Source organism: Ostrinia nubilalis, chromosome 15, assembly GCF_963855985.1.
Source record: "Ostrinia nubilalis chromosome 15, ilOstNubi1.1, whole genome shotgun sequence".
Classification (NCBI taxonomy): Eukaryota; Metazoa; Arthropoda; class Insecta; order Lepidoptera; family Crambidae; genus Ostrinia; species Ostrinia nubilalis.
In genome coordinates this window covers 12,726,268-12,748,308 of record NC_087102.1, presented here as the reverse complement: position 1 = coordinate 12,748,308, position 22,041 = coordinate 12,726,268, and the positions used below count along the sequence as shown (strand labels likewise).

The following is a 22,041-nucleotide window of genomic DNA, read 5'->3' as shown; positions in this document are numbered from 1 at the left end:
ATAATCTTATACATCATCAATATATTATTATTATCTCTGATAGATTTTTTTTAACATACAACCTGACACTGACTTGCAATCAATGTAAGAAAATTTGAATTTCGCAGTTCCACATTTTTGGGAAGGATCAAATTTGCCTATGAAAATATATCCCATTAAAACACAATTATTATGATAAATTATTTTATTTCCATATGCGTAATAAGTAACTAAAAAGTCCTAAAATTATTATTAATTTCCCATATTTCGAGTAATTTTCCCACTTATATAACTGAGAACACTGGTCTTTGACGTATTATTTTTTCGAGTGAATGACGTTTGATTTCAATTAATTTCAATATTTTAATGTCGGGAAATAAGTGATTGGATTATTATTTTGGCTGTGAAATGTGATTCCTTAATTTTTGTTTGTTCGAACAGAACGGTTTTTACACAATTTCATCACACAAGACATGTCGTATTCGTGTTGTTTTTTCGCTGCTTAAATGTGTCAACTGTGTGAAGTTTGCACTCGAAGTGGTGTATCAGGGTGTGAATGTGTGCGTGCCGGCCTGTACGTACAGGCAAGCTGGTGTATCCTAATGTCACAGTATTTTGTTGATGAGAATCCGTCCGACTTTTTTTATAGGTCCATGATTACTACGTAATTATTAAGCAATCAAATATTAATCTTGTAGTAGCAAAAGCAATGGAAAGAATCAATGGACAAACTAAACCATTTTTTGTAGTGCAAGCAACTTTGGGCATAAAGTATTCGTTGAACACGGCGCGACGTGCGCAAGAGTATAAATTTTTAATTAATACAAAATATTCAAGCGACAATGTAGGTACTTTAATGTAGTTAATTTAAGAGTTCTATTCGAGTACAGGCGTGATGAGAGGCTTGCCGGAGAGCGCGTTGACTACGTTATTTGCCGCCAATACGCCCATGTCGCTGCGTGTGCGCACAGTCGCGCTGCCGATGTGCGGGAGGATGACTGGTGGAATAGGAAATAAATAATTAACTAAGTACATATTCTTCTATTAGAGTAGACTTCCTTTATAAGAGTAGATGGTACTGGTGAAAAACATTAGAATACGCCTATGGAGAAGAAGAAAGGCAACATTGTATGAGGTTTGGATCGGAACTTATCCAATAGGTTCCCACTAGGTGGACCGACGATCTGGTGAAGGTCGCGGGAGGTAGGTATCTGGATGCGGGTAGCGCAGGACCGGTCTTTGTGGAAAACCTTGGGATGTCTTTGTCCAGCAGTGGACATTATTTGGCTGATCGAAGGGATCACCAGTTTCAATCCAATCAATGAATATTGAGTCTTAGTCCCAGGGGATAGCTGAAATCACTTACAAATGTTAGGAAGTGTGAGCAGCTTGTGGTCCTTCGGCAGAGGCTCTGGAGTGGTCACGTCGAGGCCGGCGGCGTAGATCTGGTGATTCTTCAGAGTGTCGTACAACGCGTCTTGGTCAACCAAATCTGTGAAGCATAATATACCCATCATCAAGAAGTAACCTTAGTTAGTAAAAAAAATAAAGCTAGAACTAAAGAGAAAGAGCGTTTCGAAAGGAAGCCCAATAGGTTCAAGTTGAGACATCTTAATGTGATTCCCAACACTGGTTTTCATTGGGAAACCCGTTCTTTATTATGCATCCATTCCAGCAAGCACAAAGAAAGGGGACTATTCCCACCTCTTGTTCCCACCGCTGCATCTCCTGTGTAGCCAGGATCAACAGCTTGACCGCCAATAAAAACCCAACCAGTGAAGGTCAAGTTTGCAAGCACAAAGAAGTAGAACACAGCAAAATAAAAAAAGAGAAAATCACATTAAGAAAGATGTGTAACCATGGGATGACTACAAAAAAGTGGAACTTACCCCCTCTGCCAACGTTGACGAGGATGGCGTTCTTCTTCATCTTGGCCAGGGTGGTGCTGTTGATCATGTGCTTGGTCTCACTGGTGAGTGGTACCGCCAGCACTATGAAGTCACTCTGTGCCAGCAGCTGGTCAAGTGATACGAACTCTGCTCCTAGTGCTTTGCCTGTATGAAGGTAATTTGATATTGTAGGTAATTAGATCTGAATGGGTATGATGTTTAACTACAACCTCTATTAACATAGGTGCATAGGTACTTATGTGCCTAGCTACTTAATTTTCGTTTTGCTACCTTACATTTTACATTCAATAGTCTAAGACATGAGAGAAAATAAAGTTACGCCGTTGTCTTTGGCTAATTTTGGGCAACTGACTGAGCAACTACGATATTCTTTTTTGATGTTTTCAGGGCTTTTATTCTTTATATCAAAGTTATAAGGAAACTACGTAACACTACGTATTTGTCAGCCAATACCTTCAGGCTTCTCCCTGTGGCCTGTGTAGACGAACTTGCCGACCTCGAAGCCGGCCAGCCGCTTGACCACCGCCTGCCCGATGCCTCCTAGCCCGACGATGCCCACGGTGCTCCCACGCACATCCTGTCCCAGCACTTTGTTGAAGCCGATCTCCCATTCGCCTCTGAAATGTCAAAAGATAATTTGGGAGTACCTATTAAAAGTACTTGACCGTAATTCGAGGCTTATAAATTGAGATAGGCATATCCGTTTCCCGTAGTCTTTACCAATTTTAGTACTCTTTTTACACTATAGAGGGCGTGTTTCCGGTCTCACTAGGCAGTGGCGCCACCTATCTAAAGTTTCGTTAGTTTTAACCGCGCCATTTTTACTCATTGGCGTTCTTGTTCCCGTAGCAGAAAGTTGTTCGCTAAAAAGCGTACAAACGTTTCTTAAAAAATTGTGAGTTACCTAGTGCATTACCTACGGAAAAATAAAGTGTTAAAATTATAAGTGTTGGAACATCTAACAGGAAAAAATGTAAGTACCTACAAAGTAACATTTTTGCAAGGATTATTCGTTTTGAATGTTTATTGGTATATTATATTTCAAATTATTACGTACGAATATTCACCCTCATAGTGAATTATAAAATATGTATTTAGAAGTGAATATTTAGTGTGTTATTTCTTAAGAAGTTAACCTTTTTTTTTTTATATAAAATAATTTACTACCCTCAAAGTGAAATAATTTTCTTACGTAAATTATTCTTTTATCTAATTACAAAATAGTGTTTAAATTTTACGTCAAATGAACGAAATAATTATTAACAAATTATTTTAACGGATTTTCCGTTCGACTTTTTCAAAATACAACTTTATCTATAGCAATTTTTCTGCCTGAATTCCTTGGATGGTTTGTAACATAAAGCAAATTTCAGAATGAGTGATGCAAAGTCTCCACTGGTTGAAGAGGAACCGAGGCCTGGGCCAAGTGGTGTGCGTCGGAAGCGGGCTCGCAGCAGTAGCACCGATACTACCAGCACCTCCAGTAGCTCCAGCTCGAGTTCTTCCTCATCGGGAAAACGTAAGCGATCTCGGCGACACCGCCATAAGAAAAATAAAACCCGTCATTCGAAATGGCGTCAGATAACAAAAGATATTAGTGAGTTGCGCAATTTGATTTCAAAGCCTCCTACTCAACATAATTGTGATTTAGATGATCAAGTGTCAATTTATTCGCGGGTCAGTGGGGATCTCTATGAGGATGAAGTGGGCAGTAATGAACTTAATACGATTGTTGATGGTCCGGAACCACACTTTATTTTTGATTTAGAAACTAAACTAAAGGAACCGTCTGTTCCCAAGGCCCCCGATAATTATGTTAAAATGTTAGCCGATGTTCAACGTTTCGGTAATTCAACTTGGTCTGAAGTTAGGTATGCGGACACACAAAAACTTTACAACCATACCCCGGGTTTCGTGGAACTCGAAACTAATGGTGAAATACGATCTTACGATTCCCTTACTCATTTGTCCAAAGCCGATAAGGCTTATGCCGCAATAACTTTTTGTGCCCTCAAACAAAAAGAATGTTTACAAGAGAATATTCGGAGCTTACTAACTTGGGCTAAATCCGATTCAGGTAATTTAAATAACCTAAATGCCAAAATCGAAGATTTATTTTTAAAAGGGGATTTTCATAAAATCTCAAGCGACCTGATACAATTAGTATGCGGCCATAGATCTGAGACTATAGAAATTAAAAGAGATGCGATTCTAAAACATGTTAAGGATCCTGTGGTTAAAGTATCTCTCAATAAGATCCCTCCTTCGAATACACACATTTTTGAGGCTGATGCCTTTGCGTCCGCATTAGAAAAAGCCGGGGGGGTACGTAAGGCCTTTTGGCCACTTAAATCTGATTCCTCACAAAGGGGAATTAATAAAAATCAACGCCATCCCTCGAGGGGAACAGGCGTCAAGAAATTTACGGGACCATCGAGTGGTCCTCAAATTCCTTGTTGTGTTTCTGGCACCTCTTGTCAATCACACAATACAGTACCAACCTCGAGGGTTGCGTACAACAATATGAATCAACACAACTGCCACAACACCATGGCTTACGAAAATGTAAGGGGTTCATTTCAATACCGAGGCTCGAGGTCTCGTGGTTCACAAAGAGGAGGAAGAGGACGAGCATCTTCTCATGCCTCTAGAGGTCAATTCAAACGTAATGATCAATGACTCGAGGTCATTCCAAGCCGGGCAATTAGTCCACTTTTACAAAAAATGGATGGAAATGGGCGCTTCCGAAATAATAATAAAATTAATACAAGGTTATCGCATACCGTTCATTTCGAAGCCTCCTCTGTCCATGCCAAATGCAAACAACTTGTTTCACACTCAAGTATCAGAAGAAATGACAATAATTGTCGAAAAAATGAAAGCTCAAGGCAATCTAAATCCAGTACATGTTGTGACACCCAGTTTCGTATCACACCTGTTTCTAATACCCAAACCAGACGGATCGCATCGTCCGATTTTCAATTTAAAGAAACTCAACGAATATGTAAAAGCAGAGCCATTTCGACTCATAATCATGTACCGGATTCCAGAGTTCCTCCAGCCAAGCGACTGGCTTTGCAAAATAGACCTGAGCCAAGCATATTTTCACCTGAAGGTCACGGAAACGCATCGGCGCTTTCTGAGGCTAATTTACAACGGTCAACTACTAGAAATGACCTGCCTACCGTTCGGCTTGAGTACGGCTCCAAAGACCTTCTCCATACTCACCAACTGGATAGCCCAGACGTTGCGTCAAAAGGGAGTACGAATATTAGTCTATCTAGACGACTTCCTTATCGCTCATCAAAGTCCTGTTATGCTCCAGAAACATGTAAAAATAACCCTAGCACTTCTAAAGACTCTCGGTTGGTGTGTCAACTTCGAGAAGTCAATAACAACTCCTCAAAAGAGCATAACTTACCTAGGCGTATTGTGGAGAACTTGGGACAACCTCAAGTCGTTGCCAATAGAAAAGATCATCACAATCATAGAAAAGGTTCGTCAAATTCTAAATCAGGGACATGTAGTACTGAGCGAAATACAAAGTCTCGTAGGACTTTTAAACTTTGCCAGCTTTGCAGTGCCACGAGGCCGACTTCATCATCGTCATCTCCTGAGATTCATGAATGCCTTAATAAAACAACCAAAGGCCAGATTTGCATTACCCCTAGAAGTCCAAACCGAGTTAAAGTGGTGGATTCAAAATTGCCACAACTCGTCATTACTACATTTCCCTCCCCCGTCGCATTTCCTCACGACGGACGCGTCGGATCTCGCGTGGGGTACACAACTGGACAATGTACCTCTGACAGGCTCTTGGTTACCCGAGGAACAAAATCTCCATTGCAACATGAAAGAGATGTTGGCTATATTACACGTCATTCGGCTATATGCGCACAAGTTGAGTCACAGTTCTCTCTTAATACAATGCGACAACAGAACGGTAGTAGCTCACCTTCGAAAAGAGGGGGGGACGAAATCGTTACCACTGATGGACTTAACTCAAGAGTTATTGACATTACTGGACCAACACCAAATATTTTTTACTATCCACTACATTCCCGGGCGATACAACAACCATGCCGATCACCTATCGAGACACCGACGTCCACCAGAATGGCACCTGTTGCCAAAATGTCTAGAAAGGATATTCACAAAAATGGGGACCCCTGTGATAGACCTGTTTGCGTCGGAGAGAGCTCACGTAGTATGCAATTATGTATCACTAGACCAGACAGACCCCAAAGCACTGTGCTACGACGCGTTCAGCATGTTGTGGAATTATCCTCTAGCGTGGATATTCCCTCCGCCATTCCTAGTGCCCAAAGTTCTGGCACATCTGAACCAATCGACAGGTGTGTTCCTAATAGTTGTGCCTCGGTGGCAGAAGGTATTTTGGAGGGCAGACCTCAAAGCAAGAGCCCTTGCAGCTCCGGTTGTTCTGAAGAACCTGTCAATGAACCTAGTGGACACATCAACAGGCCTTCCTCCTCCGAATATAGAGGACCTGACACTCGAAGTCTGGAAATGTGGGGGTGGACCGACGAAATAACGGACTGGAATGATAGTCAGGTATCCCTACTAAAACATTCTTGGAGACAATCTACTCTCAAAACATATAAAGTAGCATGGGAGCGCTGGTTAGGATGGGCAAGATCGAATAAGGTAAACCCTAAAAAACCCACAGGCTCTCAACTTGCACAGTTTTTAGCTGATCTTCATCTAATTCATGGCTTGTCATATAATACCATACTGCTGCATAAATCGGTGGTATCCACCTTGTGTAACGCGGATATGTCCAGTCAGTTAAGTTCCCACGTCCTGGTCAAGCATATTCTTAAATCAATATCTCTAAAGAATCCAAAAGTAGTAAAATCAAATATTTGGGATGTTGATATTTTAGCTCAATACTTGTCCAATTGTTCGATAGACAAAAACAACGCTTACCAGACTTCACGACACACAGCTATTCTCTTGCTATTATGTTCAGGGCGGCGGATTCATGACTTAACGTTGCTTAGAGTTGATTCTGATCATTTTATAAAATCAGATAATTATGTTATATTTCGGCCAGAATTTGGATCCAAAACGGATAATATGGACTATAGGCAATCCGGTTGGAAATTAATGACAAATAATGACAACGTTAATCTTAACCCAGTTTTCTGGATTGAGCACACTATATCACTGTTGCAACCTAGACGGGATACAGCTAAGAAATTTAATTTGTTTATGACTGTTAGGGGTCCTGCTAAACCAGCATCTCGAACTGTTATAGCAGGTTGGATAAAACATTTATTTAAAGAAGCAAATATTCAGTTTTCCCCTGGTAGTGTGCGGTCAGCGGTGGCCTCAAAAAATTTGTTAAGTTATCCTCTAGATGAAATTTTAGCGCGCGGGAATTGGAGGTCCGCTAATACCTTTCAAAAGTATTATAGGCGCGAAGTTATTCCTAATAGGAACCCAACAAATACACAAGTATCTCGTTTATTTCATCCTATTGATTAAATAAATTAGAACTTGATCGATATACAATTATACAATAATAATTAATAATTAAAGTGCAATTGCTAACATGATTTACACTCGGATTAGAATCTTATATTATGTTTGTATAAATTATACATTATGTTAATAAATAAATGTAAACAGAATATTAATTGTTTTATTATAAAATCTTAGGTCACATTGGCGTATAATTCAGGTGTTTCCATGTCTCACCAGGCGATAACAGACACTTCTCAATTTATAAGCCTCGAATTACGGTCAAGTACTTTTAATAGCAGCGTTTTACCTGAAATAAAACGTATATTAAAATACTTACCTAATTCGAGGCTTAGTTTTTAACTCTGCCTGGTGCATTTATTCGAAGCCAATGAGTAAAAATGGCGCGGTTAAAACTAACGAAACTTTAGATAGGTGGCGCCACTGCCTAGTGAGACCGGAAACACGCCCTCTATAGTGTAAAAAGAGTACTAAAATTGGTAAAGACTACGGGAAACGGATATGCCTATCTCAATTTATAAGCCTCGAATTAGGTAAGTATTTTAATATACGTTTTATTTCAGGTAAAACGCTGCTATTATGTATCTTAGTCGTCATTTCAGTGTCTGTCCATCTTGATTGATCTTGAGCCCAGTAGATATACTTGTGGTGTCAGAGATTTTAACAGTACGTTAAGTTCCTGTGTCTCCTTTCCATTGCTGATTGCCCTTATGCTCAGGGTGCAGGCATATCGATATGGCAAGACCATTACCTCCTCGATAGGATACGAATGACGTACGCTAGGAAGTCCCTTTACTTATACACGAACGAGTTCTTCCCTCGACGAAATCAAAAAGGAACTAAATAAAAGACTAGAACCAAAGGAAACAAACGTTTGCTGTGCATTGAAAGACAAAAAATCTATGTCCAAACTAAGTATGGGGGCAAAATATTGGGGGTTACAGATTTCAATTAGGTACCTGCGCACTTGATCCAAATTCTCCGTGAACCGGCGAGCCGCGCCCAGGATGAGTCCGACAGCAATCTCAGCGACAGCAGGGCTCAGAACATTCGGTGTGTTCGCGAGCTTGATACCACGTGCCTTCAGCTCGTCTAGGTTGCAATGGTTGTAGCCGGCTGATGCTGTAGCGACCACTTTGAGGGATGGACCTGAGGAGGTGGTAAAATTGTGAAGATAATGTGCTAGTGACGTCATGAGTACCTTCATCAGAATTTCCTACTTCGAGATGGATTACACGAATAGCTTCCCTCAGTCATCCCGCTAATATAATAGCGGCTTGAGGGAATCCGAGGAGGATTTGGCGGGTGTAATTTCTTAGACCATGAGATGGTTAATGAATCACAGTCAAACCTGCTGAAGTTCCCACCACAGCAGTTTCTTAGAGTTAGGTACAAACAAGAGCCCTACGAAGACAGGTTGAACAACTTGAACGCTACGTATTATTCGGCATACCGCAATAAAAAATGGGACATATTATTATCATTAAAATTTGGACGGCATTACAGATGGTCTTTACAGAAATTGAAAAGATACTTACTTGGTGAGACTGAGGACCTAAAAAGACCTATGAAGGGTTGATAGTAGTAACATAGTAAGATGGTGTACCTATAGGCCTACTAGATCTACTTATGTCTACACTAGGGTAGTTTCTTTCTGGCACCTAAACATAAACCATTACTATTTACCAGCTTTATCCAGCAACTCCTTGGTGATGGGGTGATGTGACACCCACACGAGTCCTGAGCATCCCGGGATGAGGTTCAGGAGTTCCTCCTTGTTCTCGGTGATGCCCTCTTCCCCGAAGTGTATAAAACGGCTTTGTAGAACTGTGAAACTAGATGAACAGTGGAGCAGTTGTAACATTCATCATAATTTGCTAAACAAAACATTTATTTTCTTTAATTTACCTACAGATTTTTTTTTATTTACGTTAAAATTACTTATTTGATAATTTTCTAAGTCGAAAGCATCAAAGAAGTCCTATTTTAGATATCAAAATTGCCGTAATCGCTGTAAATCATTTATTGTAGGTAGCAACATTATAAAACAAAGGATTTGATTTGTCTGTCTTATCTGTGCACTCGACAATAATCTACAAAGAATCCAAAATCATGTTTTTGAAGCCGTACTGATGTTAAATGATTAAATAATAAACTATAATAAATCCCACTTACTGTTTGCGTAAAACTTCCAGTCCACTTTCAGGGAAATCGTTGGAAGACACCAGAACCTTGAGATTGTTCGTCATGGTTGTGTTCTCGCCGAGGGCCGGCAAAACATGAATAACCGCGAACGTCAGTGTCGCGATAAACGATTTACGTAACATATCGCTCGTGTTTATCTACAATCGACTGATAAAACTCTATTGTACTGCAAGTCACAACTAAAATCTAAAGTTGACTGAGACTTAACCGTCTTGAAATTGGCGAGCGAAACTAGCCACGTCCAGTTACTTAAACTAAATGTAAACGGGTTACTACAACATTCTTATCGGTAGCGGTTCTTTAATAATTATTACCTATTTGCCTTGAACCTGACTTACGTTCGATTCGATACTGGAACAAGATTAAAATAGAGTAGGTAATGAGGTTCAATCAATTTAACTGGACTTACTAATCACTATTAGTTCTTCCATAGAGTGGTTTGTACAGATTTTGGATTATATCTAGGTACCTACTCGTAAAAGCTTTGCGAAAATTGGTAAAGAAGTAGCAATTAAGTAGACGATTTTCCGTAGATTAGATCTATCTGAAAAATAATATATCATTTTATCATATCAAAACCCAATACTACGGCCATATTACGAATTATTTGATAACGTTTTACTGCGCTCAAGGTCAGTCAGTGATAAATACAGTGTGAGTCACGTTAAAGTGTACATATGAAAATAGATGAAACTAGACCTATTTTTATCGACAAAAAAGAGGTCATAATTTTTTTGAGATTTTTTTAAAAAAATTTATAGAATTTTTTTTCTTCCAGTTACTTATTGTAAAGAAAACGTAATAACTTTTAAACAAAGCGGCATATCCTGATAAAATAAAAACAGTAATGATGCTAAATAACAGGCAATACTAAAAAAATACATAAAATACACAAAAAAGGCCAACAAATAATAAAAAAATGATAATTTTTGAAAAAAATCTGCTTAAAAATTCGTGTTTTTTTGGTTATTTGATAAATTTATCCAAAAAATGCCCCTATAACTGGTGGTTTTTATTACTTTGTATTATTCTCTATCGTATTACCTTCGTAAAACCAAAAATCGCATGTCTCTATCCCTATCACAACGTTTGCAATGATCGTTTGAACTAAGCCTCTCCGGGCGCGCCATTCAACGCTTCGTTAACAACAAAACTGAAAATGGCTCTAGATTTGTAATTTTGATAAAGACAAGTTAGATTTCAAATAAAAACAAAACATTTTGAAGTAAAATAAGCATTTTAGTTAAAATTAAAATTGTCTCTACCTGTAGCGGAGAATAATGTTGTGGCAGGCCTTTGTTCAAACGATCATAGCAAATGTTGTGATAGGGATAGACACATGCAATTTTTGGTTTTACAAAGATAATACGATAGAAAACAATACAAAGTAATAAAAACCACCGGTTATAGGGGCATTTTTTGGAGAAATTTATCAAATTACCAAAAAAACACGAATTTTTAAGCAGATTTTTTTCAAAAAGTGTAATTTTTTATTATTTTTTGGCCTTTTTTGTGTATTTTATGTATTTTTTTAGTATCGCCTGTTATTTAGCATTATTACTGTTTTTATTTTATCAGGATATACCGCTTAGTTTAAAAGTTATTACGTTTTCTTTACAATAAGTAATTAGAAGAAAAAAAATTCTATAAAAAATTAAGAAAAAATCTCAAAAATTTTTTGACCTCTTTTTTGTCGATAAAATCAGGTCTAGTTTTATCTATTTTCATATGTACACTTTAACGTGACTCACACTGTATAATGTGAATCTCTACATTAAGAGTAGGCGCACACCGTTGATTTTTCGTCGCCCGATAGTTTAGTCGGGCTTTTTATCAGTACGGGCATGTATGAGAGTGCGCACACTATGCCGATTCGATTTGGCCGATTCTTCATACAATTTGAAATCGAGCACAACTATCGGCCAACTAAAAATCAACGGTGTGCGCCTACTCTAAGTAGACTGTAGATTTTTCTCGAGACACCTCTGCTCCTGACACCTGGCACAGTGGTCTATATTTAAGCTAGACTGTCATTAAGAATCGTTTTGGCTATGCTTAACCTAAAACACTGGGAAAACTCGCGTAGAAAAATTATATTAAGTAGGTAATTAATTTATTTAGACACTTAACAAGTGTGTAGTAGGTAGATTAAATAACACGAGGTACGACAAGACTACATTACGTGTATTCATAATACAGGATTACAGGGTGATTTTGAACTCATTTCGAGGACAAAAGCCACTTTCAATAAGTATTAAGAACAACACATTGGAACTATTACAATTATCACAAAATAGTACCAAAACGGTACCTCAATACCTTTGCATTATTTTAATTTTCCTATGTGTATCACGTAGATATTTAGAAACACGGGTTCTTCATTGGTTTACCATTGAAGGCATTGAGGATGTTTTCGGCCGAAACGATGGCCATTTGGTTCCTGGTTTCAGTGGTTGCGCTGCCCAAGTGTGGGATGATAACTAAAACAAGAAAGGAAAAACTTTTTAATATGAGAATTAAGTATGTTCGGCTCTGTCTGACTGATGTAAGACCTATGAGTCGTCAGATTGTGCATCAGGCAATTAAAGCCTGGTCCGTGAGGATTTTTACAGGTGAGTTTCTCTATACAGTGTGTCCGGGCATGTAGTGATCAAACTTTAAAGGCGTAATCTATGGACAATTTTATGGATGAAAATACTTCAAATTTGAGGCCTGACCCATTTCTCGAAAAATTACATCGATTTAAGTTTTTAATTTTTGGTTTTCACCTCTTTCCTTAAAAACAAGTGAAAGCGTGAATAGCTTAACATTAATAAGCAAATATTTTATATCATGCGATAGCCAATAAAATTATCTATTAGTAGAAGAAGAAAACAGATACAAGTTTCATACATTTTATGGGAGTGAGAATGGATTTAATTAGAAAAATACATTACTTTTTTCACTTCTTTTAAAGTTATTTTCCAACACAAGAAAAACCAGGTCGTTAAGGTATGTTTTATTTGCATTGTATTATTAGTATTTGAGCTATTCTACAAAACGAATGTAAATTTATTAGTCTACGTCTATTAGTTTCGACGTAATTGTTGAACAAAGATAGCTCTTCCCAGCGGTTTCCATAGTGCACGCGACATGCGAAAATGCACTGCCTGAAAGAATCACTCAGCCTATTCCGACTACTATGGAAACCGCTGTGAAGGGGTATCTTTGTTCAACAATTATGTCGAAACTAATAGACGTAGACTAATAAATTTACATTCGTTTTGTAGAATAGCTCAAATACTAAAAATACAATGCAAATAAAACATACCTTAACGACCTGGTTTTTCTTGTGTTGGAAAATAACTGAAAAAGAAGTGAAAAAAGTAATGTATTTTTCTAATTAAATCCATTCTTACTCCCATAAAATGTATGAAACTTGTGTCTGCTTTCTTCTTCTACTAATAGATAATTTTATTGGCTATCGCATGATAAAAAATATTTGCCTATTAATGTTAAGCTACCCACGCTTTCACTTGTTTTTTAAAGAAGAGGTGTAAACTAAAAATTAAAAACTTAAATCGATGTAATTTTTCGAGAAATGGGTCAGGCCCCAAATTTGAAGTATTTTCATCGATAAAATTGTCCATAGATTACGCCCTTAAAGTTTGATCACTACATGCCCGGACACACTGTACAAACTTACTTGTTCCCACACCCACCATTGCAACTCCGGTATATCCAGGATCTTAAACTCGACTGCTAGACTCTGCTAACTTATTATCTTGGGGTAGACTAAAGCCTGGTCCGTGAGCACGTATAATTTTGTCCAATGACCCCAAGCTACCCATCCTTATCGCTCGCGCGTAATTATATTGCTGTCGCAACTGTGCGACGCGCGCCCGCAGTGAGGTGCGAGTAGCAGTCGAGTTTAAGATCCTGGATATACCGGAGTTGCAATGGTGGGTGTGGGAACAAGTAATTTTATATAGAGAAACTCACCTGTCCAAAAATTTTGTAAGGTTGCCAAGCTAGAGTTACGACAAAAGTAACATAACTCATAAAAAGAACAATCACTTACAGCAGTTTGGCAAAGAAAGTAAAGGATTGTCGCTTGGTAGCGGCTCTGGCTGGACGACGTCCAGTCCTGCTCCGAAGATTTGCTTCTCTTTCAACGCTACATATAGCGCCTCCTGGTCTACTAAGCCTGTAAACAAGGATTTTATTGATTAAGTAACAAATAACATTTCTTGTTATAAGTTAGTAGGAATTATCCAATAGATTTCTTAACAATATGCAAACTTTCGAGAGTGGGAGGATGAGAGGTACGAGTATTTCAATCGGGATTATGCAAAATCGTTCAAATACGCTAACTGCTAAGTATTCATTGATTCAATTCTTTTTGGAAGCCACGATAGCCGAACGGTGAAGGGGTCGGACTGGCCGACTCGTGATGCGAGGAACGCGGGTTCGGCGGTCCCCGCTGTCGCTCGACTATAATTGTGGTGAGCTCACTCGTGATACAAGCATATTTAGCTTAGTACGAGGGACTAACGGGACTATTAGTAATTTGTGTAATAACAAATTACTAATAATCTTTAAAAAATCTGTAATTATGTACATTATTCTTAATTCGGTAACATCTTGTAACCATTGTAAGTTGTAACTAACTCAAAATCAAACATCATTTGAATAAATTAATTAATAAGTTTTACCTCCTCTGCCAATGTTGATCAGCACCGCGTTTTTCTTCATCGTCTTCAAAGAGTCAGCATTGATCATGTTCTTGGTCTCAGGTGTCAGTGGACAAGCCAGGATTACGAAGTCACTTTCCTTCAGCAGTTGTTCTTGGGGCACTCTTTCAACGCCTAGGGCCTTCGCTATAAATGCATGGAGTGTAGGATTAATTTAGTATAAAAAGGTAATTTTCAAAAAGATTCTACCAGTATACAAATATACAGTTTATTATTATTTATTATTATCTAACTAAGAAGTAGTAGCATCACTGCAGATTATAGTGGCGGCGTGATAAGTTGGGTATTATAAGGGGCTAAGGCACCCCAGAATGGCCTGGTCTCGTGCCCCCCAGGATTCCCCTCCCCTTAATTTAATGCGATGCACATTGTCGTGCTTTCATGGATAACTTAAAAATGTTTCCCCTTTTAATATTACTATGTAATAATCTTTGGACAATTTCACACAGCGCCAGCTAGCCCCAAAGTAAGCAACTTAATTTTTTTTTTAAATACATAAATATTATACATAGTCACACCCAGACCCGTCACAGAAATTAAAATTCATCATTTCAATTTCTGCCCGGCCGGGAATCGAACCCGGGACCTCTCGGCATAGTAGTCCGTTCTGAACCACTACACCAAACGGCCGACAAATCTATGTAGTTACTTGCATTTCTTCATTCATGCGTGGTTTACTTAACGCCCCACATAATATTATCCAATGTTTGTGCTCTGTATTGGCAATTTAGGACGGTTGTAGGTTTACCTTCAGGTTTGTCAGTCCTCCCGCAATAAAGGAACTTGCCGACGTCGAAGCCCTTGAGCCTCCTGACGATGGCCTGCCCGATGCCGCCGAGGCCCACGATGCCCACGGTGCTGTTGGCTATGTCTGTGCCCAGCATCCACTGGACACCATACTTCCATTCGTTTCTGCAGAAAAAGAAGTCAGCTACATGTTAGATGTTATTATTGAGATGTGAAACAGACCTCTTCAGCCTTTCCTATTCTTTGTTTCGTTGGTTACTATGCTATAGCCTTGTCTTGTGCAAATAGCTCCTTAGTAGAGTTTTCTGATTTATGAAGGTCCATGTAACTCTACATCTTTTAATTCTAATGTAATAATCGGGAGTATCTGAATTGTGTCAATTTTAAAAGATTTAATAATAAAATTGGTTTATTACGATATCATCAATTCGGATCAAGACAATTTTGCGTCATAGAGATACTTATCTAATAAATACATAATGATGTATTCTTTTAAGTCTTTATTATATTTAGCGTAACTGATAGCACTTATCGCAACGCGGAGTTTTTGATGGACATATGATTTTAGGCTCCCCTCTATCTGGCAGAATCTTGATACGCAGAAATTCATTTGGCATAACTCACTTGGCATAATCTTCTTTAACCGAATATTTATAAGGCATAAACATTGTTAAATATAATCATCGTTTGGTAGAATGTTTATATGTATATCAGAATTTTCAATGGCATACTTTTAAGATAGCAGAATTTTATTTAGCATAATTTCGATTAGCATAATGTTTCTTTAGCACCACGATTATTTGGCATAATTATTTAATGGTAATCCAATGGTGGAATACGGCTAACATTTAGAGTGCCTACCCAAATTTTGGGTTTGCGTGTTTTTTTAGTGACTAGAGTCCAGCCTAAGACGTCCTTTTGTAAGTGTAAGATCGGCATGATCTAGTTTTCAAATGTACCAACGAAGGTCTTTTTAAAAAACTTGTTGGACAACAAAGCTATAGGTTAGGTTAGGTTAGACTTGCGACCTTACGCTAAGTCTAGAATCGCGTACGTAAATAGTTGATTTCCAATAAAAACTACCCAATAAACGCATTTCATTTTCAGTTTTTTCAGAAACTAAGTTTCCGATCTCTCCCATTCACAGGGGGAGTTCCCCTACCCCCCTCTATCCCTCCACCTCACCCCTACAACCCTTAATAATGCGATAGGGGAATAATTTTTTTACCTTTAATACCTATGCCAAAAGACGATTCTGACTAAGAACTTTCTGCGATATGATGGTTCTGCTTTTTAATTATTCGGGATATTAAAGTTATGCCTAAAGATGATTCTGCCTTACAAAATTATTCGTTTTGAATGTATGCCAAATGAGTGTATGCCTAACCATTTTCTGCGTAAAGAAGATTATGCCATCCGTTGTTATGCATAGTAAAATTATGATTAAAAAAGTTCTGCAAAAAAAGGTAGAACCATGATTTTATACACCCCAGACAGTCAAGGTCAATAGGATTTTTTTATTTCCTAAAACTTTCAAAGGAAACATTAATGACATCATCATTATTTCTGCTAATGGCAGTTCACTCCTATCTCTCGCTTTCTTATCTATCGGTATATAGATGTTATCTACACATCGCGTTCTTTGACAAGATAGAATAACGGTTTTTTTCCATGCTTTTATAGCTGCTTTCATCCGTGTAAAACTAAGAGCGCTTTTCTGTAATCAGCGTTAGCTCTTGTAATTACAATGAGAGATGAGAACGTGCATGTGCAAACCTGTTTAGTTCTTCAATTCCTTCCTTGAATCTCCTGGCTGCGGCTATGATGAGCCCCAACGCGATGTCAGCCACGGCGTTGTCCAGGACTTGCAGAACGTTGCCCAGGGGGATGCCCCGCTTTTGTATTTCTTTTACATCCATGTTATCCACGCCCGACGACATCGTTGTTACGGCTTTGAGTTGGGGACCTTTGAACAAAACATTGTTTTCGTTTATGAATCATTTGATATTTGTCTAAAATGCCCTAATATTCTGCGTGAGTATCCAACAATAGAACTGAGACAAAGTAACAATATGTAGTTGATTAGTTACAGATTCGTCTCTCCCTTTTCTGTTGTTAATTAATCGGTAAGGTAATCGGGAAACTGTATCTGTTGGAAATGTCATAAATGACCTACTTTTTCTACAAGCACTGAGATTGATATGAATGCTGTTTACCATTAAACCGACTCCAGTTAAGTATGTAGTTTCTTAACAGAAACAATGGTAACCAGAGCTTTTGCTGTATCGGCGTACTACCTACAGAGTAGGTACAGATCCAGATATCAATATACCAATAAGTAGGTACTAAGTGAAGTGAGTACATGAATAAATTAAGAGTTTATTCATATATGGAAACAAACATATAATAACTTCACTAAAATTCAAAGTAACTGAAAATATTGAGGAAAACCGCCAGTTTTTCGTGCAGAACCACTTCTTAGCTAAGGTAGAGTTTTAGAGGATAACATTATAGGTTCTTTTCTGACCTGCCAAATCCATAATCTCGGCGTCGAACCTGTGTCTTGTGTTCCAAATAATGCCATCGTAGCCGTTGATGTTCTTCTTAATTTCAGGCAAGCTGTCTGGTTCGTGGTCCATGTAAGGTATTACGGTCGTTTTAACTCCTCTGGAATTACGAAAATTGCTTATTTACTATTTAAAGTTATGTGTAGGTAAAAAATATGGTTAATGCAATAAATAATTGTTTCGAATGGATTGTTAACTAGATTTATTTTAATAAGGATAGGATTCATAATGCCGGTATCCGGTAAAAACCGCACCTCTTCCTTGCACGCTCTACTTATGTAGGTAGACAGATAATGTATTTGTTTAATAGATATTATTACATAAAAGTCTTTTAAATACTGCAGCTGCAGCACTTAGTACATTACTTTAGAGTAACATTATTAAGAGAAGAATAACTTTTTTTAAAGTTTTAAAACGGGTACTTTCAAACTTTATTTCAACTCTATGTTCGAAACTAAGTAGCATAATATAAAACACAGCATTGAAAATATATTATTTCCATGTTTTGTTAATTAAATTAAAAACTTACTCCTTTTTCAGCAAATCCAAACCAACCTGCGGGTAAGTTTTGTTTACAACAATAACTCGTTGTAACGACATATTGATTTTATAAGCGTTTTCAAAGTTAGTTTCACTTTTTATTTAATGAGATAACTAGTAACTTCTGTCTACTTTGAACTAAATTTAGCAGCGGCGTGTGAGATATTTAAATTGTGTAAAAAAAACGCGTGCGTCCTCGACCGTCGCCAACGCTCTACCTACACAGATACAAGTGTTACTGATACAACACAGCTATACTATTGTCTGATTACGTCATTCTTAAACGTAATTGGTGGAATTAGTTTTGGTATGATGATAATAAGTTCAGTGGAGTTGTTGTAGAGTTTGTAGTAATTAGGTAGTCGGGTTGTATTTAATGAAAGGCTCATTTGGACATCACGAACAGGTGATCTATTTATTGTATGTTATGTCATTTCGTCATTCTATCTGTGTATCAAGGCCACACATATCTGTGTATCAAGGCCATTGTTATTAATTTATTTGAATGAATGAATGAACAGAAGCGACATCTGAAGGGATATTTTACAACTAAGTAAAAAGTGTAGAGTTGTGTCCGTGGTTGCGTGCAAAGCTCAGTACCTCTATTACGAAAAACTTTCGAGTTCGTTTCGTTTGCGTATTCAAAGTGCCATCGAAAAATTTTGTATGAAAAATTAAACAGCGCCCCCTAGGGCGGCTATAATATAGGGGGCGCTGTTTAATTTTTCATACAAAATTTTTCGATGGCACTTTGAATACGCAAACGAAACGAACTCGAAAGTTTTTCGTAATAGAGGTACAGGTGCAAAGAGCGTGTCAAATCTCTTTAACGTGCTCTGATAACACCATCTTGTGTGTAGTAGACAAATAGTTTGACGCTATTGCTATCTGTCGGTGAGTAGAATAATGATAGTTCAGATTGTGTAATACAGATGGCAGGAAATCTATATTTGCGTGTTTTACTAACTTACAGAAAGAAACATCACTATTAGTTTGTAGTGTTGAAGCACGGTAATACCGTGGTTGAAGTAATAATTTTTTTTTTACAAACAAAATGTTAGAAAACAATACAAAAGGTTGGAAAAGAAGAGAATCAGACTTGATGACATGGCGTAGAACAGACTATCCAAGTCCAATAGGTTGATTATGACGACCAAACTAATAAGTTAAAAGGGATACTCAATTAATAGATTTATCTATTGATTAAGGATTACACCTCTCGTTCTCATCACTGCAACTAAGTACTTTTTAACCAGTCTAAAAGTTTGTAAAGAAGTTAAAAATAAAGTCCAACAGCAAATGAACATTGAGTAGTAGATATAGCAGACTAACACCTGCAACGAATTCAATCAGCAGAATATCAGGGGTTCGAAGTATTGATTATCGCAATCAATTGATAAGACTGTCAGTTTGCAGCAATCTATTGTTTAACCAAAGACAACTGTGCCTGAGTGGGCACGGTAAATCACTGCACGTGCTTTAATCCCATTGTTATTTATTTGGCAGCCCCGCGTTGGTCGCAGCCCAGATGCGTCGCGCTGGCACGCTGACAAGCGCGCGCGCCGCAGGTTTGGGAGCGGCGGATATGGAATTTATTTATTATTAATTGATATCAATTTAGCAATGGCTGTCCTAGTTATTTGGAACACCCAAGGTACACCACATAACTACATCACAAACTTATCACAGTTCTGCCCATCTTCTTGAGATCGACGGTCCTATGGAGCGTAGTCTCCAATTAAGAACAGGTTTTCTCCACCTTTCATCTTCATTTAGATGTGGTTCTCCGCAAGATATGAACGACCTAATGTCACTCATACCATTCATACATTATGATGTTTAACAGCTTCTTCGGCCGAATGATATGGTTACAAGGTTCATCTCTAACGAGAGCCTTAAGCATCGATGTGTCCATAGTTCTCCGAGTGACGTGTAGTCACTGAGCAACTTTACAGGCACGTTCCACGGTTCAGCTCAAAAACAGAAGAAGAAAGGTGAAACAAAAGACAAACACTCTACCTTGGTGAACGACTGGTTCATATTCTTCATTTTTTAACTGCGATTTGTGTATCAACCAACATACGTCAATGACAATAAGTGACCATAACCATGCCCATTACACAGTGAAGGATAACGTTGAAAGTTCTAAAGATTTAATTAAGCGAATTTAATTACGATTGGCTAATTCGATTGTTAGTGGCTCTCCGGGGTGATTAACGTGTCTGTCATAATCACTCACCCTGAATACCAGCGCGGGCGCCAAGTAGCGCTGTCAATATTTTGTTAATAGGCCTATCCTGGCCAATCGCGAGCCGGTGCCAACGGTGTTCCATTTGAAATTTGAAAATAGAATTAGAGATTCCTTTTTTAAATTCATCATGGAAAATTATTTCCGACCCCGAGGTCCTGAGTTCTCTAAAGAACGCAAGCGTAACAAAATGTAGAGAAAAAATCAAGTTATCGTAAAATCAATTTTCAACGTTCATAAAAAAAACAACCTTCCTTTTGGCATACAAATTTAAGAGCACTAAAGTGTAGTTTTTAATTTGTAAATTAAGGTCAATACCAAGGTGGTTATAGCATTTCTTTTACACTTGAATGTTATTAATTTCAGTTGCTTAACGTTCAATTATTCCCAACAACAATGAATATTGGACACTTTTAGAATCGTAAAAAAGCTATAATTACTGTAGATAACGGCAGCAAATTCAAATGCACTTCATTACACCATTGCCCCCTGAATGTCAGTCTGCAGCCGACGCCATCTGATGCCCGTTAAGCTTCGGCCAAACCAACGCGTGCAGCTCGCATCGGCAATGGCGATGGCGATCACTGCGCGTGCATAGATCGCCGCGACCAATGACAGGACGTTTTGAGAACTCATCGTAAAAATTCATGCACGTCACGCCCCGATTGCGCTAATTTATAATGTCAATTTCATTCCAGCCAATGTGAAATTCAGTATCGAGGTTAAACCGTTAAGTCCCTTTAATAGGGAAATAATTGAATAAATAATTTACACATTATTATTCCTAAACGCAGCAAAGGTTTGTGAAGCGTTTGAGATAATAAGTACCTATTAGTTTCTTTTTGTCAGGTTTACAGGTAACGGCGCCTTGGACTAGCTGTCAAAACAAAACGACACCGCGTTACGGATTTGTCAAACAACTGATTTTAGGTTTAAAGAACATTTTCGTTCGTCGTCCAGTCGCGTTGCAGCTGAAAATTTTATACCGCAGTCGAGGCCTCAATCTCCACCGCCCTCGCGCACGCAGGCTGCACGCTTTGGTTCGGCCGAATCGTTACAGGTGGTTGTAAAGTAGGGAGGCACGTGCCTGAATACCACTACAATGGCCGCATCTGTCAATGTCGCAGGCTACGTTAATTGTTGAGAGGTCGGTGCCACGAATTAATTAGTGGGGCAATGAAATAATGGATATTTTAGTGTTAATACTGGAGGTGCAAAGCCAAATCTTTACTAATTTTGTAAGGCTTCCAGTTAGTAAGTACTTTAGAGGTCCTGCCGTACCAGTCCATAAGCGGCTTTTTCAGTTTCATAGGGGAATTTATGTTCCGCTTTTATAATGTTTTCTGTTCCTTTTTCACGCCTAAACCCTTCAATCAATTTTGATGAAAATTGGTTTATCTAGGAGATCATAGGCTACTTCCAAAAATAACGTTAATGTGATGAAACTTTGTATGGGGATCAGGTGACAGACCAAAAACGCGAGGAAAGCCGCAGTCAGAAGCTAATCATAATAGCCAGAATTAAAGAATGACTGTCCAATTTCCACTCAAAGGTTAATAGGGCTAGACCTAAATTATTAACAGGTGAACACAACAGACTGTCTGCAA

General features: G+C 38.2%; 2 protein-coding genes across 3 annotated transcripts; both read right to left on the bottom strand.

Moving 5' to 3' along the window:
• Positions 1–810: 810 nt before the first annotated feature.
• Positions 811–9,865, bottom strand: LOC135078969 (glyoxylate reductase/hydroxypyruvate reductase-like). Its single transcript, XM_063973572.1, has 7 exons — positions 9,570–9,865; positions 9,081–9,229; positions 8,354–8,543; positions 2,343–2,506; positions 1,869–2,033; positions 1,346–1,471; positions 811–977 (listed from the first exon to the last, which is right to left on the bottom strand). Exons 1-7 carry the CDS (start codon positions 9,719–9,721, stop codon positions 856–858), a joined length of 1,068 nt encoding a protein of 355 aa, XP_063829642.1. The 5' UTR covers positions 9,722–9,865; the 3' UTR covers positions 811–855.
• A 1,897-nt stretch (positions 9,866–11,762) lies between these two features.
• LOC135078967 (glyoxylate reductase/hydroxypyruvate reductase-like) lies at positions 11,763–18,421 on the bottom strand. 2 transcript variants are annotated; one of them, XM_063973571.1, is made up of 7 exons: positions 18,202–18,421; positions 17,607–17,746; positions 16,856–17,045; positions 15,081–15,244; positions 14,294–14,458; positions 13,660–13,785; positions 11,763–12,079 (listed from the first exon to the last, which is right to left on the bottom strand). In XM_063973571.1, the coding sequence occupies exons 2-7, from the start codon at positions 17,716–17,718 to the stop codon at positions 11,961–11,963; spliced, it is 876 nt and encodes a 291-aa protein (XP_063829641.1). In that variant the 5' UTR covers positions 17,719–17,746; positions 18,202–18,421; the 3' UTR covers positions 11,763–11,960. The 2 variants fall into 2 exon arrangements, with proteins under 2 accessions (XP_063829641.1, XP_063829640.1); XM_063973570.1 differs by having other exon boundaries at positions 18,176–18,420.
• Between the last annotated feature and the right edge of the window lie 3,620 nt (positions 18,422–22,041).

What these genes read in the sequence shown, in the direction of transcription:
- LOC135078967 (XM_063973570.1), bottom strand. Translation starts at nt 18,246, where the DNA reads ATGTCGTTACAACGAGTTATTGTTGTAAACAAAACTTACCCGCAGGTT. An exon ending in GATCAACATTGGCAGAGGAG is followed by an intron (nt 13,786 to 14,293) that starts GTAAAACTTATT and finishes CCTTGTTTACAG; the next exon opens with GCTTAGTAGACCAGGAGGCG. An exon ending in ACTTTCTTTGCCAAACTGCT is followed by an intron (nt 12,080 to 13,659) that starts GTAAGTGATTGT and finishes TTCTTGTTTTAG; the next exon opens with TTATCATCCCACACTTGGGC.
- LOC135078969 (XM_063973572.1), bottom strand. Translation starts at nt 9,721, where the DNA reads ATGTTACGTAAATCGTTTATCGCGACACTGACGTTCGCGGTTATTCAT. An exon ending in CGTCAACGTTGGCAGAGGGG is followed by an intron (nt 1,472 to 1,868) that starts GTAAGTTCCACT and finishes TATGCTTCACAG; the next exon opens with ATTTGGTTGACCAAGACGCG. An exon ending in GCTCACACTTCCTAACATTT is followed by an intron (nt 978 to 1,345) that starts GTAAGTGATTTC and finishes CTATTCCACCAG; the next exon opens with TCATCCTCCCGCACATCGGC.